General features: G+C 35.8%; 1 protein-coding gene across 4 annotated transcripts; it reads left to right on the forward strand.

Annotated features, from left to right (window-relative positions):
• On the forward strand, positions 1-27,315 carry LOC126770535 (uncharacterized). Of its 4 annotated transcripts, none has more exons than XM_050489969.1 (15): positions 1-149; positions 705-829; positions 5,402-5,493; positions 7,649-7,758; positions 8,594-8,774; positions 9,568-9,647; positions 10,908-11,044; positions 17,201-17,358; positions 18,621-18,768; positions 18,838-19,028; positions 19,186-19,290; positions 19,365-19,448; positions 21,627-21,683; positions 25,677-25,849; positions 26,607-27,315. In XM_050489969.1, exons 2-15 carry the CDS (start codon positions 742-744, stop codon positions 26,674-26,676), a joined length of 1,674 nt encoding a protein of 557 aa, XP_050345926.1. In that variant the 5' UTR covers positions 1-149; positions 705-741; the 3' UTR covers positions 26,677-27,315. The 4 variants fall into 4 exon arrangements, with proteins under 4 accessions (XP_050345926.1, XP_050345928.1, XP_050345929.1 ...); XM_050489970.1 differs by lacking the exon at positions 1-149 and adding an exon at positions 364-624; XM_050489971.1 differs by lacking the exon at positions 21,627-21,683 and having other exon boundaries at positions 19,365-19,460.
• The last annotated feature ends 484 nt before the right edge of the window (positions 27,316-27,799 follow it).

Here is a 27,799-nt window from a genome sequence, read left to right on the forward strand (position 1 = left end):
TGAATTAAAATCGAAACATAACTTTATGTAAACAATGGGTAATATAAATAAATGAAGTGAAAACATCTGCATCTGATTTTATTTGGATAATTTCTTCAAAAGTTGGTTTGATTATCAATTACAAATGTGCAACTACAATTGATAATAAGGTAACAATACAACAAAATTACTTAATAATTTCATAAATTATTAAGTGATTAAAAAAAACCACCGTGTATTTTTATATTTCTGTTGGTTATTACGATAACTTCTCCCGCTAGACACGAGTGTTCTGAGATAACTTTCACGTGGCATGTGACTTAAAAATAGTTAATGTGTAGTAAGTGGGCGGCGAATAGTTCTGTAGGATAGGGCCGAGGCACAGGTGTCGGTCGCGCTGCACCGCTGCGTGCCATCGCTGTGCGCATCGCATACCGTAATAACTCACGAATTGCATTTTGTACCAATAATCTTGTGTTTATTACATATTGATTCCAAACAGTAATTCAAAGTAAAAGTTGTATGTGACTCCATTAAGAAACTAATTAAATTATAGTCCAATAAAAAACTGTGTATATTAAAAAAAAACTTAAGTTCAATCTGTATTTAAATTGTAATATGTGGATGTAGTTTATTTATATAAGTGTAAGTTGTTATTAATAATTGAAAGATGATATTTTTATTATTTCAATGGAAGTGTCCTCAGTCAGTGATGTGTTTTATAGATAATATCTGTACCTGAAGATCTTCAAATCCAGTACTATGGCCGGTGAGGAAGGAGTGCCCGTTGACCTTTACATCTATGACCTTACCAATGGTCTTGCTTCAGTGTTGTCTCCAGCAATACTAGGTAATTTTATTTTAAATCATAGACTATTGAATCCTTGTCAATGATGTCACTCTCAATTAATTTTGGCCAATGACCTGCCAACTGTGCAAGAGGTATTAAAGATGTATGTTATTTTATCAGTACACCCTCTATTTCTTACTTACTTAGAATTGGTAGAATACATGACTGTATGGGCTTTCACGGTAAGTGTATATCCTGCTAACTCTGGGCAGTTACTAAGAATTTAACACATAAAATTCTAATATTACATTTACTGGCTCTACTTGGGATTTGTATACTTAATCTGGTCCCTATGGAGTAATCACTAGATACATTAGCACCAGTTGCATTATTCAAAATAGTAAATTATTTATATTTTATATAAATTATAACATGTTTTCAATTTTGGCTTTGATACTATTTAGACATATTTTATTAATTTATTATTATGACAAAATATACGTACTAATTAGAGTTTGATTGCTCTTATATTTGGATAAATATATTTATGTATTATAAAATTTAATACACATAATTTTAAAGAATTATAATTTTGATTAAATTTTAATTGTTTCTTTCCCAAATAAATAAATAAATAATAATAATAATAAAATATGACTATGAGACAATTTGAAAAAAATTGCTTGATCAGTTAAATATTAAAAGAGTGTAATTTAATAATTTAAAGAACTATTAACGTTTTGATTAAAAGCCATGTGTTGCTCACCAACCTTTATTCAGTAACTTTATCTAAGTAAGTGCTCTTAGAAATTCCTCCAAAAGGAGTGATACAAATTGCGTAGAGTAAACATACTTTAGTAATTACGGAAAATGCTTACAGTTATCATTAATTTAGCGTTTTTTTTTTATACATTATAGTAATTAACCATTAAGTGTTCATTATATTATTATTAACTATTGAGGTTTAACTTAACTTAATTATTTATTGAGGAATGCTCGCCACATTTCGCTTCGAGAGCACGTGTCAAAATCACATCGCCGATGTCGTCGTTAGTGAAACTGGAATAGATAGTAATATTATATAGTGGTCTGTAAAAATAGATGTCTGCTATTGGCGCCGTCGCGGACTTCTCTGAAGACATATTGATAAATTTCCCTCACAAAATTATTATACCTGTTACATTTTTGCCAATTCTCGACTCGAAAACGCCATTATAGTATCTCTCCCAAACTGAATAATTTCAACGTTCATCTTGCAAAATTTAACAGCAGTGTAAACGAAAACCGGTTTTTATGTTCAAATATGAATGATATATATTTATCCGAGCATTGGATTTGTTAAAGACATTGAATAAGCAAAATCAAATAAAAGCAAAATTAAACAACTGATACAGTCACCATAATTTTCTAAAAAATATCCATGCTGTTCTGTCAATCGTAAATTTGTCAAAAAAGTTAAATTAGTTTTCGTTTAATGGGAAATGCAACAAATGGAATTAAAATTATTAATAAGTTATGAATATGTAATTTCATACTTAATTGTCTATTGTATTGATTTTTGTATTTCATTATTTGAAACGCTTCATTTGTGCTATTGTAACAGTTGCAATACATACATGTTTATTACTAATTTAACTGCATAACTCACTTGATTGGTGAATTGTAGTTTTGTTTGTATCACTCAACAGATATTTTCCGCCAAACAACAATACTTGGTATTGTTGCATTCCGGTTGGAAGGATGAGTGAGCTAGTGTAACAGGCGCAAGGGACATAACATCTTCGTTCCTAAGGTTGGTGGTGCATGGGCGATGTAAGGAATGGTTAATACTTCTTACATCGCCAATATAAGGGCGGTGGTGACCATTTAACATCAGGTGGCCCATTTGTCCGTCCGCCTACCTATAACATAAAAAAATGTTTTTTTTCCAATGGCGTTTCGTAATCCTTTAGGTATATTGCATTTGGCGCCTGATAGGCATAGCCGACATAAAATTTCAGTTTTGAATAATTTTATAACTCACATGGAGTTAATTTTGGAATAAAATGTTTACTGTTAGTGAAACTTGCAATGGGGCCTAATAAATTCGAGCAATAGGTTTCTGTTTTTCTTTTATTGATTGAATGACAAGTCATTACAAAACATTAGTTAGATATTAAATTGAAACATTTTGATAGTTGCATATGACACTAATAGTCACAGGCAGATTTGGCTGAAAGTTCCGGTACCTAACTGTCTACTAGTGTGTATGTTTGTTATCCGAGTTCCACATTCGCATTGTAAATACACGTAAAACAGTGACATCGCGGAAGTGGCTTTTTTTTAAATGTTCATTTTCTTTGAGACTTTTGTCCATTTGGACATGTTAGCCCCATCATATCTTAACCTATACAATACACAGATCATTCATTAGAGTATAAAGAGAGTCACTAATGAGAAGAAGCTATAAAATCATATATGGCTACCACAGCTTCCGAAGTTGGAAAACAGAGTATACTCTGCACAGCAACTGCGGATGTGTATGGTTTTGCAGTTTTCTGTTCTCCAATGGCTATTAGGCCGCGTATGCAGTGTACACAAAATAACTCAATTTCGCACCGTGAAAGCGATTGTTTTATTACGATATTTCTACAAAAGAATAAATTGATAGTATACAAATAGTTTATAGATAAATAAGTCACAGTATTATTTAATAAACATATTTGAGTTTTTTGATTTTTGCGAAATTCGTACGAATCGTACGGCCAGCCATTATTTATAATAAATCATACCTTTTATGTAATTAAATAAAATTACATTCATCTTATTTCGTTTAAACAAGACGATTTGGATAAATATATTTAAAGTATTAGTGATTATATATAATCAAAAATTAGCGATATATGCAGCCAGCTAGTTTTTTTTTAATTGTTCGGAAACATGAGCAAACGATAATCAAGATACGATTATCTCACACAACAATTACATCAATTTCGAGAAACTATATTGTTATTGAGGTAACCTAGTTTCTCATCACTACTGGGCCGCGACCTACTCATACTACCTATACATTGCTATTTGTTATATATTCCAAGGACGTTTTCTAGTGATCTACTTAAGTTTTTTTTTTTTTTATAGAATAGGAAGGCGGACGAGCATATGGGCCACCTGATGGTAAGTGGTCACCAACGCTCTTAGACATTGGCATTGTAAGAAATGTCAACCATCGCTTACATATCCAATGCGCCACCAACCTTGGGAACTAAGATTTTATGTCCCTTGTGCCTGTAATTACACTGGCTCACTCACCCTTCAAACCGGAACACAACAATATCAAGTATTGCTGTTTTGCGGTAGAATATCTGATGAGTGGGTGGTACCTACCCAGACGAGCTTGCACAAAGCCCTACCACCAGTGAAAGTATGTCTTTTCTTATCGCCAGTTTATATTTCATTTTACCTGTCAGTGTATATGGGTCAAATTTTGAAACAGACTTTCAAACCAATTTCAACCAACCGATTGAGCAGAAATTTTACACGCATTTTTTTAGGGGTTGTGACAGTACAACCTTGTATACTAAATGTTTTTAACCGTTTCAGAACGTGGGTAAAATGTATGCTTGGTTTTAAATAATTTTTTGTCGAGTTTAAGATCGCGTTGTGCAGATACAATCGAACCCATAGAAATACTAATAACGATATATAATAATATTATGTAAAAGTGGTTTTCCTTTTTAAATCAAACTTCTATTCGCGTTTCTGCGGTTTGGAACATTTCTGCATAACGCGGTAAATTTAAGCTCACCTCTTATATATTGGTCAAATCTTGTAAGTGATTCATTATTTTAATTCCTTTTTGGGCGTGATGACAGTATAGTGACATATAACAGTATAGTACAGTAGTATACTAAATTGTTATATTACATGGACTAATTGCCTGTTTTTAAATAATTGTTGTTGATAACTTATTAATGCTATTGTTTAACATCTGTTGTTCGTTATATAGGATAATAAAGTTTATTTTCAAATCCTGATAAGATTGATGAAAATTTCCACACACTTTTGTTGCAACCGACATTGATACATATCTAGAACTATTAAATAATAATATATAATAATTTGTTTAAAATGACTTGTTTAATATACTTTTTTATTATTATTTTTTTTTTGCGAAATCGTAGGGTAATAATAATTTTGTCATAAACATACCAATGTAATGCTTGGCATATTTTAATGCTATCTTTTTGTAAATGTATTAAATGTATTAAATGTATTAATTGTAATTAACAAAACACTTACGTACGGCTCACATTTAATTGGCACTAGCGGCTTCTCTTACATCATCAGTATTGTATCATCGTGATAATGCAAGCCGCAAGTGAACTTTCGTTATATTTTACGTTATTTTAAAATGACAATAAAATAAATTTCCAATATTACAGAAGGTAAGATGGATGTATAATTAACTACTACAGTAAGGGGAGTAGTAGAAAGACGCGGGTATTATTAAATAAAAAAAAGTAGCCTATGTCTGACTTTGGGGTTCAAGCTTGCGTCATACCAAATTGTATCAAAATCGGTTCAATGGTTTAGTCATGAAAGCGTCACCGACAGACTGTGTTGCTGATTGTAACGGTACGTTTAACATTCCAGGGCGCCAGATCGAGGGGGTTTGGCATACGTCTGTGGTGGTGTTCGAGCGCGAGTACTTCTACGGCGGCGCCGGTGTTACCAGCTGTGCGCCGGTATGATAAATAAGACAATCAATTCCAGCTTAATTTATATAACAATTAATCCAAAACGGTTTTGGGAGAGTTGTTAATTTGGAAAACGAAACTGTTTCGAAAATCAACAAGAAAAATATCAAAAAAATATTTTTTTTATATATTGGATTGTTTGTCAAAGTCATTAATCCGCGCGAGTGAACACGTTTTTATTGATATGCTCTATAGCGGATGTGAATGATTCAAAGTGAGAAGTCATAAATCTTTATTCAGTATAGAAGCGTTATTTATTGCTTATTGATTGTCAAAAATCTACAACCGGTTCGGAAATAAACATCTCGGTCTTGAGAAGAACCGACGAAAGAAACTTAGTGGGATTCTTTAATTTTTTATATAATATTTTACAATTAAATATAACATAGATTATAGATTAAAATTTAAGCACAAGAAATAAAAAAATATAAAATCGCTTATATCAAGCGAGACTAAGTGACTCGTAGAATGTTTGAATCACCAGGAGGACGCATTTTATTGTTTCGTAATAAAATTAAATATATATTGTTAGAAGCCTACAGTAATGTTTGTAATGGAGGTGAAAACAATAAATAAAGTTGATTAATAATCTGTGAATTTAAAAAAAAAAACATGGTCATGTCATGAGGCTATTAATTTTGAATCAATTTTAGTTGTATTATAATGTAAACATTCGGATTCATTTTCCATTTTTATAGAGAATCATTTAAAACAAAATGTATCCGTTATAATGCAACATTGTCGTCAATATATTTAATTCTATATCACGAACTGACGTACGTATCGTTGCCTGTAAAGGACATGTTTATGTGTTTCTGAGCACGCAATTGGCAATGCAATGTTTAGCAGCCGCCAGCAGAGGTTAATGCGCCAGTCAGGCAGTTTTTTCCGTAATCAGAAGTAGGCGTCCGAAGACGATGCACGAACAAGCGTCTACTCTATTTTTAAACGGACAAATGCACATATGCATAGCAGTACGCGATTACTAAACGCGAATTTTGAAACAAACATTGCCGTTTTAAAATTAATGTCTATATATTACCAGTATCTTTTTATATAGTAATATCGTTATGTGTAGAGTATATAAGACATACACCATATTACATATTTAAGTTTAAAATTAGTCGTATGATAAAAAAATTACATCAAACGTCGCAAGTTTCACACGGTAATGCTATTTTTGTATATTTTACTCATGGACAACATTTCTTCGAACATCGGCCATTAGAGAAAGAGCTGTTTGTTTAAAGATCACCGTTATAATGTAGTTCACATTATATTGGTTAATGTTTATATCCGCAAATCGTAAACATTCAATTCGAGATTGGGCGCATCGCCAAACTGGCAATGAGGTAATAATTGCTGTAAACACCGCATTCCAATTTTGATATCAAATATATAATGGTTTTACGACAAGTTCTTGAAATTAATAGCAATTAAATGGTTTAAAATAGTTAGTCTTTACACTGTTTTTGACTAAATTATAAATATATTATTAATAATTATAAATATCGATCCGGTAACACAATTTATCAATGATAAATTGCATTAGTTATACTTGAGAAGAGGTCAAAAATGCGTAAATATATATATTGTTAGCACAATACACAAAATGAAATGCGTTATTAGGATTTCATACTAATCATAATAAAGACTCAAAATAATAGAAGTTTGTCTGGAATTATTTCGAAATATTTAAGCTTTAATAATGGCAAACGGCGTGAGACTTCGCGTTCCTTTCTCAGTCATATGATCTTTATTCCTCACCCGGAATAACCGCTGTCTTCGTGTAAATCTTCCGTCTCTTTCCGACTCGTTTAAACATCAATAGACTACAGTATCGTGTTCGCTAACAGTTAGTAGCCGTATGAACGATCGTTTTCAACAGGAACGCACTGAAATAGTAAAGGTGACTTCATGTTCAATTTCTCGTAAATGTCATAGAAAGCCGGACGTGGGCGTGAATCGTATTTTTATACACAAAACTATTTCAACAAACTTTAGAACGACATTTTTTTAAATATTATCTACAATACGGGAGCATGACATCATTTAATTCAAATAAAAAAATTAAAATCAATATCATTATCCATGATCTAAATGTAAGTAAAATATATGTATCTCCGTTGTGTACTCGCTGCAGGGCAGCACGCAGCTGGGCGCGCCGCACCAGGTGATGCGTCTCGGGAACACATTCGTGCCTTTTCCTGTCTTCAATGAGTACATACAAGGGCTCGCCACCACAACCTACACGTTAGTATACTTTTTTTTACTATGTAAATTTGGAAGGTTTGGTCAAATGAATCGCTAAATATGTAAGAAAATATTAAACATTTCTTACAGTCCATTTGTCGCCAAATATGGTGAACTAAGATAATTAAAGTTTCAACCCATAAGTGATAAAACGTAATACAAATTTATAAGAATAATATTTTATAGCTGTTTTGAGTTACATATGTTACATGACATTGACATATATTACCAACGTATTTTATGAATTCTAGATAATTAATCGTTAGAAGTTGGTTTGAATTGAATTTTACATATGAAACGAATATGTTATAAAAAATAAATGAATTAATTACAAAAAAGTAATTCTGTCTAGACAATAACTATAAACATAAAACTTCTATGAAATTTGATAAAGAGTAAATTATCTAATAACAACAAGATTGATGATTTGAGCGACATGAGTCAATTAAACGCGATCCCATCACGGTTGCATTTGCATGCACGCAACATAAAACATTAGAAATTCTCATCGTTATTTTATTAGACGATAGCTACACACTTAAGAAAGTGGGTAGCCATCATCAGTTGTTTTACCGCTGAACATCTTATATGGTAACCTATATGCTCATTTGCATTTTTTACAATAAATTCAAAAATAAATGTAATTCATGCTTACTAATAACCAATTCATTTAAATAGATTATAATATAATAGTAGAATCTCTTCGGTGGTATTGCAGAAAATAGCTTTTTTGTTACCATGCCTAAAATTATTTTCTTATTTTCTATGACAATAAGTGACGTTTGAGTTTTGAGATAAAGGCGTAATAGTAAAGTACAAGTATACACAAGGACAGCGCGGGCGCGTACCGGCTGCTGGAGCACAACTGCAATCACTTCAGCGACGAGGTGAGCCAGTTCGCGTGCGGCGCGCGCGTGCCCGAGCACATCGTGGCGCAGCCGCAGCGCGACCTGCCCGCGCCGCTGCGCACCGCGCTCGGCTCCGCGCTCGCCGCGCTCGTGCCCGACGGCGACCAGGTCACTGATCTTCTTGATAAATAAAAATAAAGTCGTCCAGACCGATTTCGGCCATGGCGGCCAATTTCAAGAGAGATTAGCCAACTGTGTAGGATATATTATAGTGCGCTCTATTCCCTGACTCTCATAATCCGATAGGATGGCAATCCGACACTACCTGGCCTGAAAGAGTTCAGGCCAGGGCCAACTGCTTTACGTGGCACGGGATTGTACAAACTTCCAACTTCTAGACTCCGAGCTGCTACTGATTTTCGAAAGAAAAACTCAATAACTTTTTATTAGCCCGACCTGGAATTTGAACTTAGGACCTCCGAGTCTGCGGCCTTACATTTTTTTTTTTTATAGAATAGGACGAGCATATGGGCCACCTGATGGTAAGTGGTCACCAAACGCCCTTAGACATTGGCATTGTAAGAAATGTCAACCATCGCTTACATGTAGCCACTAGACCAACGAGGCAATCAACCTTCTTGATTTTACATACTCGTCGTTATCATTCGTTTGTCCTTAGCTTATTTATTTGGGTTCAGCGCACTGTATTTTATATAATGCAAGAAAAATCGTTTAGTAGATATTTACGGCCAGCCCAATATCAACCCGCTTAAGGAATGCCGGTGATTTGGTTTCTTAACACCAAATTGTGATTGTTGAGGCACTAAGTTCTAATGGCATTGACGGCTACGCTTAACACAAAAAAAATACGCCACACAGTTGAGCCGAGTGGTTGTATTCTATTTGGTGGTTCATGATGATTCACGTCCGACAAAGTTCTAATCTTTTCGTCCATACCCAGGTGTACGCGAACGGCGTGCGACACAGCCGACGGGATAGTCCCGACTACCTCACGCTCAATAACCAAATCGAGGAAGCGAGGTTAGTTTTTGATATAATAATCATACTGTACGAGTAAATTTTATTAATTATTCCAAAACTAAAAATAAATTACTTAGTTTTTACGATATGTAAAATTACGATTGTCGTTGATTTTTTATTAATACTAAAAATTATTAGTATCACTTTAATTGCAAATATCGCCATACAAATGAACAGTCCATCTGGAGTACTCTCGTTTCCATAAAAACTAAGAAGGAGCTTTCTGATTTATAATGAACATTTTGTCTTATTACATACGGCTTTTTCCATTTACTACTTTTTTCCTACCATTAATTATTTTCATATTATTTAGAATTTTATTTGTTGACCTCAATTATTGTCTAGTTTGAATCAATGAAGCGCGTTTAATTATTGTCCAGAGTATATAAAATACATTTACATACTAACGAGTACCGATTGGAACGCTCAGTCTGCCCCCAAGCGGCCCGTGGCGCGCGGTGTGCGCGTTGCTCTCCGCGTGGCTGCGCGCGCCGCACTCGCATCCCTTCTGACCGACGTCACGGCGTTTTCCCGCTAACGAAACAATAAAAAAATTTGAACTGATCGCGTGCTCTTTCTTTGTAGATTGTTAGCGTTTAGCGTAGTTCGTATTTAAAAACACTAAAAATATTATATGAATAAAATTTATGCGTTTCAATGAAAAAACATCGCTCGAATCGGCAATCGCTTTTTGACAAAAACGATACTTTCGATAGGTACTTTTTCGTACTGTTGTATTAACATACGGAGTATTTTAATTATAAGTAACTTGGCGCCCGAGTTTCGCTTGGCTCTAATAATAAAGTATAAAAACGTGTTGTGAAAAATTGCGTTTTTCAATAACTTATATAGATAAACTTAAAAGCAAAACTTTATCTAAATACAAAATTTGAGCAGAATCTTTCGTTATTTCGGAAATACACGAAATACATACATTATGTATTATATAATTATGTCATCTTTACTATGTTCTTGCCACCACGCCGCTATCATTTGTACAGTAGTTATTTTTAATTTTAATCTATTTATATTTAATTAAGCCTTCAATGCAATAAATGAATTGAAACACTGATTACGAAACACATGCTAAATCATTAAATCATTTTATAAGAGAAAAAACGAGTGATTTATGAGATGGACTTAGAATCAGAATTGTACAGAGAAGAGTCGGCAAGTGTTCTGTGGTTACTATAAATATTAATTTATCTACATATATTACTCTAAATATTATATATAAACTAACAAATTTCGTTTGTAAAGAGTGGTGTCCCAAGAGTTAGAAGCGCGTCGGAATACGTTGGCGGAGAAACTCGCGCGGAAGGAGAGACGCAAAGAGAAGAAACGCAAGAGGCAACGCGAGCAAAACGGAGGCGATCTCTTGGAAGAGGAAGATGAGAGTAAGTACATTTGTTGCTATGAAGTAGATAGGCTAACTGGTTAGTTTTATTGGTAAATTTTACTGGTGGTAGGGCTTTGTTGAAGCTCGTCTGGGTAGGTACCACCTACTAATCAGATATCAACCGCAAAACAGCAGTACTTGGTATTGTTGTGTTCAACTTTGAAGGGTGAGTGAGCCAGTCTAATTACAGGGACAAGGGACATAAAATCTTAGTTCCCAAGGTTGGTGGCGCATTGGATATGTAAGCGATGTTTGACATTTCTTACAATGCCAATGTCTAAGGGCGTTGGTGACCACTTACCATCAGGTGGTCCATATGCTCGTCCGCCTTCCTATTCTATTTTAAAAATAAAAATGGTCATCACGTCTCTTTAAGTGATATTATTATTCCATACATCGCTAATGCAGCCATCGCCACCAACCTTGGGAACTAAGATGTTATGTCCATTGTGCTTGTAGTTACACTGCCTCACTCACCCTCAAGACGGAACACAACAATATTATAGTATTGCCTTTTGACGGTAGAATATCCGATGAGTGTGTACCCACCCAGATGGGCTTGCACAAAGTCCTGACACCTAGAAAATATAAATGTAAAATTCCAATAAAGTAAAGACTTCTAAATTGCGGATATTATATTCTTATGGTAGACTAGCTGAAAACCAGCGCTGTGTTTCTATTCAGCTATACTAAGTTGGCTCCTTTTTAAATACAACATTTTATGTGAAATGTATGTTGTCATTGTTTATTTATTTCTTTAGTGTGTCGTAATAAAAATGTCTTTTTACTTTCTAACTAAGAATTATTAATCTAACAGTAACAATTAATCTAAAAGTGAGGGAGGAATATTTGGCAGCAGCACTTAGTGCGTCAGAATATTGTCAAGTAAAAGTAAAGTGAAGTCAACTGGTACACGTTACGAGTCAATGAAGTTGTCATTTGGACTGTACGACTTCGAAGGCTTTTTATTCCTGAAACGTAGTATTGTAATGCACCCTAATAATAAACATGGAGTTATAAAAAATAACATAAATATAAATTAAAAATAAGATACATTACATTGGCACAGACAATACGTCTGTGGAGACATGAACGCAAGAAAAAAAATCATATAAAGTGCAACCTCGTGATACACATTTGGTTTTGCAATAGTTTGTATTCGAAGTGGGTACTGTATCAAAGTAAGTATCACGTAAAAGATTTTTGGTGTACACAGATTCCTTCTAGCTTTTCGATAAGGGGTTTCATGTGTAGTTCTATCAAAAGTTTTACAATGGTCGATGAACTCGTCAACTTCTTTCCCATTATCCAATTAGATTATTATATATGTTATTAGAAACCTATGATTGTATATGAGAACAAATATGCAGAGAACTATAATAAATCTCAAACGGTATGTTAGATATAAAAATCATGACATTGATATAGATTTATACTGTATTTCGGTATGCATGATATGTTCGCCTCAATGTCGATCACGTCGCCAACTTTTCGACACGTCCGCTCCATGAGCCATCCATCAAAATGTCAAGCATCCCTCGATAAATAACGACAGTGAAACCGGTCTATTTAATAGTAATGTATATTTAGCATTCAGAAATGAAACCGATTTTATGAATACCTCAAATTGATTGGTCTCGATAATAATAGAACACCAAATCATACAACTTTAGGCAAGTTAATCAATAATTCTTAAAAATTGAAAAAAACACAATTGAACACATCCAACAAATTACAAATCGCGCCAATAATTAATGAATTACTTTGTGTCCACCAACAAAATGGCGGTTTGAAATTATTGCGCATCTTTTTTTTAACGTCGCTGTTGTTGGGATAACGAAATCTCGTAACTATATTATACCAATGTAGAAATTAATCATGAATTTCGAAAGATAAAAATTGTGTTACATCTCTGGATCTAATTAATGTAATGAGTGTTCAGTATAGAAAAGAAAATATTTACCTCAGCATCGCCAATACGTTACCAACTATGGGAATTAAGATGTTATATATCTTGTGCCTGTAGTTACACTGGCTCAAACACCCTGTAAAATGGTATAATATATGACGAGTGGATGGTACCTACCCAGACGGGCTTGCACAAAGTCCTACCACCAAGTATACTATGAGTTCAATTATCATGGGTTAGATTATTGTATTGATATTAGATATATTTTTCTCTGTCTGGTGAAATATTTGATAGTCACTATACCGTTATAAACGCCTAGTCATCGTTCCCAACATCATCACTTATAGGAAACATAAGACTACATTGAGACCTAAAAGTTATACTAGAATTAAATCGATACGAAATGCGAAGAAACTCTATCTTTTTCTTGTTCTGTCTATCTGTTACGCTTTCACGGCTAAATCACTGGACCGATTTTGATGAAATTTAATATGGAGCAAACTGTATGAGTTTCACCCAAGAAAGGATATACCAAAGGCTACTTTAGTATCTTAATGAACATCCCCCTCCCTCCTAATCGCGCGAGCAAAGCCGCTGTCGAAAACTAGTCCCTAATATAATGCAATAAATTTCGGAAAGTTTTATTTGCAGCGCCTCGACACTGAACTGAACTCCACTGTGTACAATGTATGAGTCAGTGGCAAGGGTAAATAGCTACAATCACAGTGCATACGGTTGAAAATCTTAATGTCACCATTACATTTTTATTTATATTGTATTTCTTAAATTCGTGTAGGCTTCATGAAGTTGATCTTCATCCTAGTGAGATCTAAAGTCATGGAACAGCCAGTTAACATAAGTGTTAAATGAGTCACGGTAGAATGCGAAAGCGATCCCGTGGCGCTTCTCGTCAAGACGGAAAGGGCGCTCTCGGGGCCTTGGACACCGGCGAGCCCCACATACCCCCACCCCACCCCACTGTTCCTGTGGGGAAAACGCGTTAGGCGTTTTTCCAGCAAAAAAAAGTGTTAAATGAGTGAGTTTGAGAATATTAATTAAAAAAATGTCTTGTTACTTATAGGACTGGTAACGTTGCAAACAATGATTTGTTATACAAAAACAATTTAAATTTCAATGCTGTCTTATATATAGTAAATCGTTGTTTCATAACCTGTCTGAACATATATAAAATTAAAGATGCGAAGAAAAACTTAACACTTCAAGTGTTATTTGCCGACTTAGTAATAGTGTATCTGTTTGCATTGCAATATATAATAATTGTATAAAGCTCCCAATAAATTCAAAAGAGTTTAAAGTTCCATTTCCTTTCGTAAATCTGTAAACGATCTACACTTTCAAAGGTAGTAACGTTTCCAAATGTTCCGCAGGAATTGGTCTTTTCTTTTTTGAAATTGTTCTTCAATGCTTCAAAAAAGTATACTGTATCATTTTTAAATGATGAAAAAATTATGTTCGTTATAAGTTCACGGTTACTTTGTTTTCACTATCTAGTATATTGATTCATATATATTCAGGCTCGGACTTCGAGATCCAAGGTCCCTAAACACAAATTGTTTAGGGACCTTGGATTGGACCTCGCTCTCCCGAAAATTATATTAGTTTTGTCTGTGTAGGCTCCTCGGCTGACAGGTCCCTAGGCTTGTGCCTTGTAGGCCTGGGCCTAAAGCCAGGACTGGATACGGATGACTGAGTTTGTCTCTTGCAATGTCTCATCAGGCTCTTTCAGGTTCATAGTTTAACTGAATGAGTTTATAGACGTTTTTAAAAGTTGAATTGTCAAAGAATTAGACATTTTTATGATTGGAAGGAAGGTGCATGACAGGCAGATGTTAGCTTGCTGGGTAGCTCATATACATATATTCAGATTAAAGACATAAGGCGATCTTGGAAATGTGAATAGCCCCAAGAACTCTCGTAACACTAGACAGTGTGATCGACCTCGTCTATCTATTTCCACCTCGGTTGAACGATCCTCAAATAGGTCGGGCGCAACCACTCACGCGCCGCCGCGTGCCACCCTTGCGAATTTTCCCGATCTGTAATGAAGTTAAAAAGCTTTCCTCTCCCGAATTCTTTTTCTTATGATTCAAATGTGCTTATGGAGAGTCGTATACGAATGGAAACGTATTATAAATATGGTGTCGAGGAGACTCGTGGGGGGCGGGCGGTCTCTGGCCTGGCGCTGCGCCAGCGCCGGTCGCGATCAGTAGTGCAGGCCGGACCCACCGACGCGCTCCTCTACTCGCGTGCAGGACCGGGCAGTATTTATAGAGAACACGCCACGTGCGCTTTGGAAGTAAAGCCGGGAATCACCGGTATACCGTGACTACGTATCGCGGCTCCAGTTGTGTCTACTGTTTCGCGTTCTATTTCTGATCGTCTGGAAATAGATCAAGTGTTATAGTTAACCTTTTGTTATAGTTAACGTTCGGTACGTATATGTATATGTCATCCTCATGTTTCCCTTTCTACCTTTATACTAATTTAATTTCTACTATGACATAGCTTTATATGATGGTGTTAACCTAAAACACACGTAAAATCAATCTTGAAAACAATACGTCTACAAGAGTACATTTTGATGTTCTCAGCTCAAAATATCTCTATAAAAGCGGCCAGCGCCGGCGAGGAATAATTGTATTATGAGCGTGCGCGTGAACTAAATCTGTGTAATATCCGTTGAGGAGTGGAGTGCAATCTGTTTTATAAACCTTGAACTGAACTCTTTAGTAACTTGGTATCATACAAAATCTCTAACAATAACTGACTAATTTTGAAACCTAATATGTGACGCTGTGGGTTCCGTACCTAATTAAAAAAAGAAAATTATCTTCATGATTCTTTCACGAACTGTTTTTGTAGTAAAATAAAGTTTTGTATATATTGAAATGAATATTATTTGATGAAAAATTATGAAATATAAAGAAAATGAATTTTAAGTAATTTTGCGCACTAGGCCCCCCGCCTGGTTCTGATATGGTGATATTGATTTTTTTTTAAATATTTTTTTATTTTAAATAATCCTTAGTAATTGATTGTGCAAGAAATTTGTACGTCTAACTGCGTACCATTTGGTTTAAATTATATTAAAAACAACTAATTGTAAATATCTAACTTTGTTTACAAACATATCGGGAAAAGATAAACATTTTTGAAACCTTTTCTAAAGAGATATCGATAAGGTAATCATTAAATATATATCACTTACTATTCAATTCGATAAGCGGTAATGGTTTGCACAAGCCCGTCTGGGTAGGTCATTAATCACTCGTCACATATTCCAGCATTAAGCAGCAATACCTAATATTGTTGTGCTCCGGTTTGAAGGGCGAATGAGCCAATGTAACTTCAGGTATATAAAAAGTTAACATACATTGTATACAAGTGTAACATACATTAAGAACTATGGTGTGCCAATATTTTATTCGCCTCACCGTCATCATTCGCGTCTCCCATATCTCATTCGTTATTCCGACAGACAGGTCCGCCCTTTGACATCAAACGATCGCCTCATGGCTATTTCTAAATCATATTAGAAATTGTAAACAATTACAAATTAAAAAAAAAAAAAAAAACTTTTTGATTTTCATTCGCCGGTTCTTCCTAGGTTTCTTATCTGAATCGACGGTAGTTTTAACTTATTTGTATAAATTAATTTGATATTTGATTGTTTTTACTAGTCACCTTTATTAATTTCGACTCATTGAATCCTTGCGTGGATTCCCATTCTTCAAATGTAAGTTAGATATGTCCCGCTACTATGCTGGATTAATGTATGCAAGGTAAATTTCCGTCGTCAGCTTCTACCATTGTTCCCGTAGGTTGAGATAGGTTGTTTACTCTGCCTGCTTTATTTTTTCTATGACCTGCAATTTGTCATATCGTGTCTCTTCTAATGAATAATCTTCGTAAATTGAGATAGGTCTAGACCAAAGCAAATATAAAAACACGAACATGTTACATAAACATTTAAAGAATGCATACTTTCATTTAATTGAAACGTTGTCATGCATTAATATTCATAAACGTTGCATATATGTAAAATTAAGATATGATTGATCTCGTCTTATTCGATTACGTTTATATTGCTGTTGGTATATGAGGCATTCGTAGAATGAAAAAAAAAACACCCAAAAACACCTTTCGGCGCCGGGCTGTATCGCTGCGGATACGTTGAATGTTTTTATGTATATTCATGTGAAGTAAACAGTGTATCGTCCGTAGATATGGCGGAGGCAGTGGAGGCGGTGGAGGCGCTGGAGGCAGGTATAGCGCGCGCCGGGCCCAGCTCGCGCGACCTCGAGGCCGAGGCTGACGAGCGGCGCCTGGAGGAGCAGCGCCGCCGCGAGCGCGACCCGCCCATCGTGTTTAGGGATATCGACGTGAGTACCGACGGAAACCTTATAACCGAGCACATTGTTGTCAAAGTATACAGAAGCATGCCAGCGTGTAGCAAGCGTGCAAACGTTAAAAAACATGCACCCTCAGTGTGTGTATTTTAACTCGAGTTCAGCCATTTCTTTCCGAATTCCACCGAAATACTAATTTATTACTAGGATCATATTTTGGGGAAATTCGACCGATAGACAGTATTTTTAAATTCCAAAAGAAATACATTAGAGCTATAAGTCATTTGAGATCAACTGATTCATGTAAGCCAAATTTTGATTAGTTTATGCTTGTATCTCTATGAAGTATTAGTATTAATTAAAACAAACAATCACCATTTGTACTCACAAAATGAGCGCAGAAGAAATAAATTATGTTTGCATAATAAAGCAAACAACTGCAGTTTATGGCAATAGTTTGCTTAATATGGCGCCTCAAAATAATAAACTAATCGCGCAGTGGCTGACCTAAATTTAAATATGGTAACATTCAAAAATAAAGTAATAGACTGTTTTTTTAAATAAAATATACAAATTTATAACAGACGTTTATAAATAAAATTGTCATTTTTACTAAAGTAAAATAAAAATTACGGAATAAATTAGCGGAATAATATTGAGAAGTATATAATGACATTTCCTTAGAATAGATTATGTGTATATTTAAATTTGGATATATTATTTTGAAACTTATTTTATATTTGTATAAATTTTTAAATTATTTAATTTGAATTGTATTTAGCTAAAAGTAGATTTAGATTCCGTTTATAGTTGCATGCAAATTAATGATTGTAAGGTACATATCGAAAATGAGAATTCAACTGAAAGTTTGAATCGACAGTGATTTTTAATTTATTATATTTGATATTGTTTAGTGTTAGCGTGAAATCACGCCGTTACATTAGATTACGATTTGATGATTCAAGTCTGATGCACTTGTGACTAATAAAATTTAATGGATTCATAAAAACGCTCGCAAGCGTGTTATACATCGCTGGATTGGGCGTTTTCCAGAAGTGTCCACGTGAGCACATCGTTGAGTATGAGTAAGCAGATGTTTTGGACTTGATGTCTCGCCAGCTGTAGGCGGAAATTAACTACGATGAACGCCAAATATGAAATAATTATTGCTCACTTATAAATTATCGTTTCAAGACTGATACTCGGTATATGCTTAGATTTTAAAGAACGAATACCACTATATATATCCAGTTAATTCAAAACACTATTAATTTTGTGCGTATAAAATATGACAGGGCGCACAGGAGTTCGAAGCGTTCACCAAAGCGCTGGAGGGCGTCGAGTTGTCGGCCGACGAGAAGCAGAGCCTCGACGAGCTGCAACAGTACCTCGTGCAGGGCGAGGGCAGCTGGGTGCTCGGCGACGAGTTCCTCTCCTTCATCGGTGAGTGCGCGCGGGGGTGAGGCGCGGCGGGGGCGGGCCGAGCGGGGAGTGCATCGCTGCCGTGCGCAGGTCGCGTGCTGCGGGACGGCGGCGTGTCGAGCGAGGCGCGCGTGTGTGCGCTGCGCTGCCTGGCGGCGGCGGCGCTGCGCGACGACGTGTCGCTGCTGCTGCACCAGGACCGGCGCCAGCACGCGCTGCTCGCCTTCGCGCACACCGTCGACAAGCTGCCGCCGACGGAGCAACTTGCGCTCGCTATCTTCGTGAGTTATATCGTTCCGAATACATATTACTCGATAATATTCTAATATCACAACATTAACAAAAGCTATTTATAATTTAAAATTAATAGAGAAATGATAAAAAATAACCAATGACTCGGAGCGTGAGCTCCGCTAATGTTAAACGGCTTACAAGCAGATGTGCAACCTGTTCGAAAACACGTCCTCGTCGGAGTGGCTGCTGTACATCAGCGAGTGGGAGAGCGACGGGCACACGCTGTCGAACATCCGCGTCACCACTAAGGTGAGCGTGTCGGCGAGGGTGGGGTAGGTCGCGCTGGGTTGTGTGCGCTGTGCGCTGACGGTGTGTGTGTGCAGGTGTGCGTGCACTGCGTGCTGAGCGAGACGCCCGCGCTGCGCGACGCGGGCACGGCGCTGCTGTACAACGTGGCCACCAAGGAGGTAAAGACTGTGGTCAGTATCGCTCTCTTCGCTCTCTCATTCTCACTCACACTCGCACTCCCTCCGTGTTTCGTGTACGATTTTAATGCTATGTACAATTAAGTACCAAATAAATTGACATTATATTAGTTATATGTTGACGACGGTGCCTTCTACAACTCCCTGACGAAGCGCGAAGCGAGAAAGACAGCGTATTGGTATAAACTCCAAACGTTATTTTTAGACCATCGGGATATTTAGCGGTTGTGACTTTTTTTATAAAAATTAGAAGAATTAAAATAAATTATCTTAGACCTTAGACGCAAACATTTGCACTGTCAGATATCGTGATTCAAAAGACGCGATTGCCGTCACAAAAACCAGTACTATCTCCAACTCGACACTTCACAAACACACTGACGACTTAATGAACCCGATCGTCTGTGTCAGATATTTATATTATATTTATATATTTGAGCTTATTTGATAGTTTAATCCTATCGTGGTATTTTTTTAACAAAGGTCGCTCGTTTTTTATATCAATAAAAAAAGACATAAATCTTTATTATATCAACGTTGTAATTTTCCATAGATATTGTTAAATTTTAAGCTATTATATATAAAATACTAGTTTTCGCCCGCGGCTTCGTCCGCCTTTTGAAGAGTAGGTAGGTGTTTGGTATAAAAAAGTAGCTAAAAATTACATCAAAATCGGTTCAGTGGCTTAGCCGTGAAAGCTTAACAGACAGACAAGAGTTGTTTTCGCATTTTAGGTTTCAATTGGGTTCAATTTTCACTCGTATCATTTTTGCGATATCGTTTAGCAGAAGAAACCCTTACACCCTAAACACGTGTCACGTGTGTGGGTACCTTTGACGTAACGTAAGACATTTGCTCAACAACATGATGTTTACTAACAGATAAAATATTAACTCGTTCAAAAGCTTAAGTCGCTGACATTTATTTTAATCTGTTCGTGAGTAGTAAGCGATAGTCGTAACAATATAGTTAATGTTATTACAACTTCAAGATAAAAAAGGTCGTATGTAAATATTCTGTTCAAATATTTAATTTAGGAATGTCGTAAGTAATTTTTACATCAGATATTTTGTACTATGTAAATTAATCAGTATTATCAAGTACCATCGCTTTGTTGGTTTTAAATGTAATGTTTAATCACTAACTTTGTAAGTGTCATCAAAATGCTTTAATATTTTTAAAGAACATTCGTTTCAGAAAAAAAATGATGTCATTTGAAAGTCGATCGCATATCGATCTTTAGCGATTTCTGTGTGTTTAAATTTATAATTTATAAATTTTATTACACACAAACACACAATATAATAAATCAAAGACGTGCATTTATCGTTATAGTGATTCCGTTGATGCACATTGCAAGTGACAAAAAATTTATTATAAAATTTAAAATAATTTTACTGGATATTTTGACAGTAAATGATATTAATATACGTTAATTATAACGAAATTAGACGCGATACGGCCCAGTGGTAAGAACGCGTGAATCTTAACCGATGATCTTGGGTTCAAACCCGGGCAAGCACCACTGAATTTTCATGTGCTTAATTTGTGATTATAATTCATCTCGAGCTTCATGGTGAAGGAAAACATCGTGAGGAAACTTGCATGTGTCGAATTTCACTGAAATTCTGCCACATGTGTATTCCACCAATCCGCATTGTAGCATCGTGGTGGAATAAGTTCTAAACCTTCTCCTCAAAAAGAGAAGAGGAGGCTATTTTAGCCCAGCAGTGAGACATTCACGGGCTGTTACGGATAACGAAATTAAAATAATGACACTTGTTTCTTATTATGGTTTACTATTATTTCATTGTAATAGAATGATCCAATGTACGTCACATTGGGACATTCTATTGAATGAACATTCGATTAATGAAGTCATAGTCATTTGATGTACACATATATAACTTATTTATCTTGGCATGATAATATAATATGATCATTATTTTCTCTCTTAAAACGCTTCGTTCTGTGCTAATGTGTTTTCAACTTATTAATGTAAAGTAAGTACTTTCTCTAATTATTATATTTGTAAAAAAATTCAAAGGTCAAGTCCTCTAAGACTTAGTTTTGTTACTTTTAAATACAAGTCTTCTTCAGTTCACTTTAAATCAGTTTTGAGATGCGACTCGGTCGCGCTGCAGAATTGTGTTGTTGCAGCGACTCGGACTTGGTGCTGCGCTGCGCGTTCAGCTGCCCACGCGAGCGCGCTCCAAGGTACACCACCCACCACGCTCTAGTCACTACCCACCACACCTTCGTTGTTAGCTAGATTCAAAAATGTGCTGCGTTGAAATGAGCCCTAAATATTAATAAGCTATATTAAATATAACCTCGGTTACGTTTTCAACGTTTATCAGCAGAGCCTTTTCCCGGCTCCGAATCCTGATTTCTCAATTGCCTTATCTGGTGGTATGGTAATTTTTTTTTTTTTATAGAATAGGAAGGCGGACGAGCATATGGGCCACCTGATGGTAAGTGGTCACCAACGCTCTTAGACATTGGCATTGTAAGAAATGTCAACCATCGCTTATATTATCCAATGCGCCACCAACCTTGGGAACTAAGATTTTATGTCCCTTGTGCCTGTAATTACACTGGCTCACTCACCCTTCAAACCGGAACACAACAATATCAAGTATTGCTGTTTTGCGGTAGAATATCTGATGAGTGGGTGGTACCTACCCAGACGAGCTTGCACAAAGCCCTACCACCAGTAAAATATGTTATGGCAGTAATATATGTTATGGTAGTTCACATTGAGCGCATGTCAGATCGTCATACATACAAGAAAGATATATGTTGTAAAGGCAAGAGGAAGGATCTTACTAAATATGATGTCGCTATAAGGAAAAGATAATAGTAAAGGTAGTATTGTGAAAGACAATAAATCTTACATTAGTATCATCACCAAGTAATATGCCGTAAATATTTACTAGACTCCGTTGCGCAGTTAAGCGCGCAGTTTCGTCGTAGGTTTCTAAATAAACATAATTATGACTCTTTGTTAATCTATATGTTATTGTTAAAATAAACAAATAAATAAATATATGTCTATAACTGCCTCGTTGGTCTAGTGGCTTGAGTAAGGCCGCAGACCCGGAGGTCCTGGGTTCAATTCCCAGGTCAGGCAAATAAAATGTTATTGGGTTTTTATGTCAGAAAATTTTCAGTAGCAGCCCGGAGTCTGGAAGTTGGAAGTGTATACACGTTGGAAGTGTCTCCCGTGCCTCGGAAAGCACGTAAAGCCACGTACTGCGCCTGAACTCTTTCCGGTCGGATTGCCGTCCCATTGGATTATGAGAGTTAGGGAATAGAGAGTGCACCTGTGTTTGCGCACACACTTGTGCACTATGATATCTCCTGCGTAGTTGACCACCGTGGCCGAAATCGGTCTGGAGGACATTATTATTATTTATATTAATTATATGAATTGGCTTGAAATTTGTCACAGCTACTCCTTCCCCGACGTAGATGCTCACTAAGAACGGGTTTTACGCTAATCCTATCCAAAATACATTTTTCTGCTATGTGTTATATTATGTATGCTTTGTGTTAAACTTTACATGTCAAAACACGCAAGCCTCATTCCTCTTGGGCCGTGTTTGATTAGCCATCCCATCAAGCATTGAAAACTAGGGAATGGAACGTGCCTATGTTTGTGCACACATTTCTGTTTAATATCTTTACACAGTTTAGTTAGCAATCTTAAATAGATCATTCTTAGGAATGTTCGACCTTAAACTGCAAAGTCAGGGCCAACAGCTAATGCAACAGTAAACACAATAACTGCAGGGGTTTTTCATGACCTTGATCTGTTATCAGAACACAAAGTAACTCTCGTGTTTAGTGTTAGGTGCAGTTTAATTGAATTAGTTTTATCGTTTCATTACATTAGTATGCAAATATTAAGTTATTATTACATCCGCGCTATCTCTTCGTTAGTATCTAAAAGATCAATTGGAAGACAAATCGTCTATCTTATGTATGAGATTGTATTCAACTTAATATGTATTTAAAAATTTCCTTTCTTTTTTTTTATAGAATAGGTAGGCCAACGAGCTGACGGTAAATGGTCACCAACGCTCATAGACATTGGCATTGTAAGAAATGTTAACCATCGCTTACATCACTAATGCGCCACCAACCTTGGGAACCTTTGTTAAACATCTTTATGTTATGTCCCTTGTGCCTGGCTGCCTGGCTCGCTCACCCTTCAAACCGGAACACAACAATACCAAGTACTGCTGTTTTGCGGAATAAAAAAAGAATATCTGATGAGTGGGTGGTACCCACCCAGACGAGCTTGCACCAAGCTCTACCACCAGTTCCTATAATATAAGGTCCTATAATTAAGGAAGCACATAGACATTTAATTCTAGTGCCCATATGTAATGTAACACAAGCTTACAAGCCTAGTTGGAGACTTAAAATAAAATAGAATTTGAGATGAGATTTACGATGACTTTTAAATATAGGTATTCCATATTAATTTTATTTTAGGGTAACACTGACACTATAAGAAACTGGCAATGTGAGGTGATAAAGGCTTAATTTGATTATCAAAAGTAAACGAAACTACGCGTGACGTTATTAAATATTTATTTTTGATATTGTTGAATTTTAAAATGCTTATTCAAATATATAATTTAGATCGCGTTTATTTTTCATCTCGCTCCATCAACGTCAATATAAGATGCAGTTCATGGCTTCCATTGTTTTATTAGATTAAAACTTTATATTAGCGTGTAATTATAATGTAATGCTATGATAATCTTATAGCGATAATTGTTCTGTCTAACTAATAATATTCAACCTTACTTATAAACGTTGCTTAGCGACTGTTTAGTTAAACAATGTCTTCTTCTCTCATACGTCAAATTAATAATGACAGAAAGAGATAATCACTGTTTAGCTAAACAGTCGTCTGTCATTATTGATTTGACATTCGAAAGAAGACACAACATTGTTTAACTAATGATACATAACTTTTATGACGCCATTATGTTTATATTTTTTTAATTGCGCTTTATTTTTGTTGTTCTATATTTAAAAAAAGTCACACAGAATTCCGTAAACATCATTGACTATTCATACTCTGTCATTAGGATTCGCTATTTTCTATCAGATGGCCCATTCGCCCGACCGTCTTCCTATATTATAAAATAAATATATTTCATATGGGCAAACTCATCAATGGGCCAATTGATGGCAAACGGTCAGCTCTACCCATAGACATTGGCACTGTATATAATAATATATTAACCATCCCTTACAATGGCCATTGCGCCACCAACCTTTGAACTGATATGCTATATCCCTTGTGCCTGTAATTACACGGGCTCACTCATCCTTTATACCGGAACAAAATAATACTTAGTATTGATGTTTGGCTGGAGATAATATGACGAGTGGATAGTACCTACGCAGGTCTCGCACAAAGCCTTGTTGGCTTACCAACTTACTTTTGTTGGTATTACCAAGTAAATTACTACTATATTTTTGTTATTAGAATAATTCCGTTAAGTTTTCATATGATTACGTTAATTGAATCCTAATATATAGGGTTAGTTATGAAACGTGGAAATAAATTGAAAAAAATAATAAAATACAATCAGTAATCACATTTCGTTTGCTTTATTATGATTTATATCTAATAAATATATGTATCTTAATAACATTCGTAAGGTCAGAAACAGAAATCAATTATAATGTTCCAGTCATTTAAAGTTAGAGGTCGTCGATCCATAAAAAACTCGCTTAGAACCTTTTGCGTGCGTGACAACGCATACGCTAAAATTAGCTTTAAAAATAAATTAGATAGAAAGCACTGCTCGGCGAGTTCCGTAGAAGGCAACGCTACACGTCTGTACTTTAAATTAATCCGCAATTATTACGATACTATTTTATACATTTTAAACTTACATGCCGTAATAGTTTATAGTTTGTAAGGGTATGACCGACGCGATCGTACCTTTTCAATTTGGACGATGTTCCATCTGATTTGTCGTTGTGGTCATGAGCTGACTGAACTGTCGGCGTTGATCGTCTATAAAATGGGTATTAGCACGTCTGAAATCCGAATAAAACGTACAAAATTGATGATTTTAACCTAGATACGATGTAATCGAATAAGATCATTCGGGTTTGGCACATAAATCGAGTGGACTGGAATGTCGTGTCAATAATTGTGCGCGGGTCCGGCGACAGGTGTTCGACGAGGTGTGCGTGGAGCTGTGCATGGCGGCGCTGCAGCTGGCCGCGTGGGCGCCGCCCGAGGAGGCGCTGTGGCGCGCGCTGGCGGCGCTCGCCCGCCTCGCCGCGCACTCGCACGACGTGCCGCAGCTCGTGGCGCTCGTGGGGCCCGACCCCGCCGCCTTCCGGTAACCCTTCATATACTGCTTTTATATATCCGCAACCGACGTTGTACGTAATGTGAGTAAATATTGAGTCCAGATATGTATTGAAAATTAAGCATCGTCTCGATTTATTAATTATATTTGATATAATACGATAAAATATGACCGTTTATATATGAATAAACTCCAAACCTTCTCCTCAAAAAAGAGGAGAGGAGGCCTTTAGCCCAGCAGTGGGACATTCACAGGCTGTTACGGTACGGATATATTTATTAAAAGATATGGGTTATAAATTTCGCTAATTATTAAAAATATTTTGTTATAATTGTTGCGTAAGATTAATATTAACATATATATATGTGGCGTAAGGCGTGGGCGACGTGGGCCTCGCGAACCGGGGGGCCCCGCGTGCCGGACGGATTCATTACTTAATAGCCGTGAACGAGCCGAAAAATTTTACTCGTCTTGAATCAATATTATTGACATAACTACACATGTTTTTATTCAGTCTAGCAACATTAGCTTGCTATTAAATAGTCTTTGTTGTTGGTACTTAATCATTTTACACGAATAAAATTTCATAATGTTCAGTTTTTTTTTTCTATATAATCCGTCTTCTTGCGCGTACTGAGGGCCTCGCAAAATTTATCTTGGTCACATAAAATTTAAGTCTTGCCCCGCCACTGTTAACAAACATATGTTTTAGCAATCTAAATACTTTCTACACAATTTTAACTGGCCATTGTAACGTCTTGTGTGAGCTGTACGCTTTCGTCCGCAGAGGGACGAGTCCGCGCATCGACGAGCAGATCGACCTCATCATGAAGAAGGTGTCGGGCGTCAGCGGCTAGCGGCGCTCTCGTGTCCGAGTTAAGGTTTTGTTTGTTGTCTCGAGTTGACTCGTATGCTTTGCACTGTGCGTGTGTAAAGATACAATCGTCGAGTATTTAAATTCAATTTCTTATTTCCCATGCCGACTAATCTGTTTATACCTAAGTTCTCTTTATTTTGTCGTTTCGATTACGTTTCTATATTGATCGGTTTCGTTTTGTTTGTATAACTTTATTATTAATTATTGTCAATAAATTAATTTTAGATAATCGAACTCCGATTCTAATAGCGCTTCTAGTTTGTCTAGTATTCAGAATAGAGCTACACTCACATCGTGTGTAGCTTTTTACTCGCTTTGTACAGAAAGTACTATTTTGTAATGTAATGCGGAACAATGGTTTCATTCGTTTATTTCAATTGTTATTATTTACGTTATATGGAAGTCTAATAGTAAGTACCTGAGGTTATAAATTTTTATTATTGAAAATGGTATAAATTATTCGAATTTCGAATAAACGATGTATTCGTTATTAATTTAATGGAGTGGGGGTGGGGGGTTGTTGTTACATCGCGACTGTGCATTTACACGTGATATGGTTTTACAACATATTATATAATTTATTGGTTGTAATTTAATAAATTTACGGTTTTAAAAAGCATACTTTGTTTTTTTTTAGTCAACTTTCCTTTCATGCTACTTATTTCCATCATTTTTGTTTATTTGTAAATCCCAAGTTTAGAGACTTCCAAGGAAAGTCCAAATGAAATTGCAAAATATATCCGATTTACGTATTTTTGATGTGAACATGTTTTGGCGCGCCTTTGGGTTAAAAGTCAGTCTTGCCGTTTCCGTTGCCGTGACGGGAAACGACACGACGAAACACATACGAAAAATTTATATTTTTATGTATCTATATTTTAATTTAATTTTATTTGTTTTTAATAATCTATAAATTGTTCAATAATCATAAATTTCGATATTTCACATCTGCCGAGGTTGTCGTGATGGCCACATTTATATAATCGTTAAGTAATTAATGCTCTTCATCGATCAATATATATATCTAGACACGATTCTATAACGCGGCGCGAGTTACCACGCAAGTCGACAGACTTTATATTTGCTAATTTTGAAGATCGCGT

The sequence above is a fragment of the Nymphalis io genome, chromosome 9, assembly GCF_905147045.1.
Source record: "Nymphalis io chromosome 9, ilAglIoxx1.1, whole genome shotgun sequence".
Taxonomy (NCBI): Eukaryota; Metazoa; Arthropoda; class Insecta; order Lepidoptera; family Nymphalidae; genus Nymphalis; species Nymphalis io.